The sequence below is a fragment of the Xiphophorus maculatus genome, unplaced genomic scaffold (assembly GCF_002775205.1).
Source record: "Xiphophorus maculatus strain JP 163 A unplaced genomic scaffold, X_maculatus-5.0-male Unplaced_Scaffold_BN230, whole genome shotgun sequence".
Taxonomy (NCBI): Eukaryota; Metazoa; Chordata; class Actinopteri; order Cyprinodontiformes; family Poeciliidae; genus Xiphophorus; species Xiphophorus maculatus.
The window spans coordinates 9,980-11,233 of NW_019369823.1; the positions used below are offsets into that span (position 1 = coordinate 9,980).

General features: G+C 41.3%; 1 protein-coding gene across 1 annotated transcript; it reads left to right on the plus strand.

Moving 5' to 3' along the window:
* Window positions 1–241: 241 nt before the first annotated feature.
* Window positions 242–1,006, plus strand: LOC111607994 (gastrula zinc finger protein XlCGF57.1-like). Its single transcript, XM_023330143.1, has 2 exons — window positions 242–713; window positions 798–1,006. Exons 1-2 carry the CDS (start codon window positions 317–319, stop codon window positions 968–970), a joined length of 570 nt encoding a protein of 189 aa, XP_023185911.1. The 5' UTR covers window positions 242–316; the 3' UTR covers window positions 971–1,006.
* Window positions 1,007–1,254: the final 248 nt, after the last annotated feature.

Sequence of the window (1,254 nt, forward strand, 5' to 3'; positions counted from 1 at the left end):
CATCAATCAGGATGAAGAACAACTTGTGGTGAAGAAGCAGGAGATGAAAACCTTTCCTGCATCTCCTACCAATGTAGAAATAAGCTGCAGTGAACCCGAACCAAACAGGGAGCAACTCGTCTCTCAGGACGGCTGTGATGCTGAGGACCGAAATCAGGAAGAAAGCAATGATGAAGACACAGAAATAAGCAGCGATGAAGAACCGAAACAAAATAACAGATGTCAGAAAACAAGAGGGTATGATAACAATTCTGACAAATTAAAACAAAAAGAGCAGAAGAAAACGCACAAAGATAAAAATCTGTATTCATGTACGATGTGTGATAAATTGTTTTCTCAAAAGACTCACTTGATCTACCACATGAGAACGCACACAGGTGAGAAGCCTTTCTCATGCAAGTTTTGTGGAAAATGTTTCAGTCGAGAAAGTATTGTGAACAATCACCTGAGAATCCACACAGGCGAAAAGCCCTTCTCATGTCTGACCTGTGGAAAAAGTTTCACTCTCAAACATAAGTTGACGGATCACATGAGAATTCACACAGGTGAGAAACCGTTTCCGTGCAACGCTTGTGATAAATCTTTTAATCTAAAAAGCAATCTGAAGCAGCACCTGAGAATCCACACGGGCGAGAAGCCTTTCTCATGTGTGACCTGCGGTAAAAGTTTCAGTCAAAGAAGTCAAGTAACGCTTCACATGAGAAGTCACACGGGTGACCGACCTTTTTCATGCGTGACCTGTGGGAAAAGTTACAGCCACAAAGGTCACCTAACTGATCACATGAGAACTCACACAGGGGAGAAGCCATTTTCATGTCTGACATGTGGAAAAAGTTACAGTCAGAAAGGCCATTTGACAGTTCACATGCGAATTCACACAGGTGAGAGGCCGTTTCCATGTAGCACCTGTGGAAAAACCTTCAGTCGAAGAAGTCGTTTAAAAAAACACGTGAGAATTCACACAAGATAGACGTCCTGTGTGACCTGTGGGAAGTGTCTCAGTTTAAGGAGCAAGAAGCATTTTATACAGCTGTGAACTTTAAATCATCCCCTCACATATTTTTTCTGATTTTACTTCTTGGTTACTGAAATGTAAAAATCCGTAGCATCCGTGTCTGAACAATGTTTACATCTCTAATGAATGGACGGGTCTTCAGAACAATCTTGTGTTGAACACACAGTAAGAGCTATAAGGAAAGAATAAAACTACTGTTTGCTCTTACACACACACAGAGGTTCACTTTAGAGTGACAT

Bases quoted from the DNA above. Each gene is read 5' to 3' on its own strand.
- LOC111607994 (XM_023330143.1), top strand. From the start codon at position 317: ATGTGTGATAAATTGTTTTCTCAAAAGACTCACTTGATCTACCACATG. The intron at 714-797 runs GTGACCGACCTT...GAACTCACACAG, and splicing joins TCACATGAGAAGTCACACGG to GGGAGAAGCCATTTTCATGT.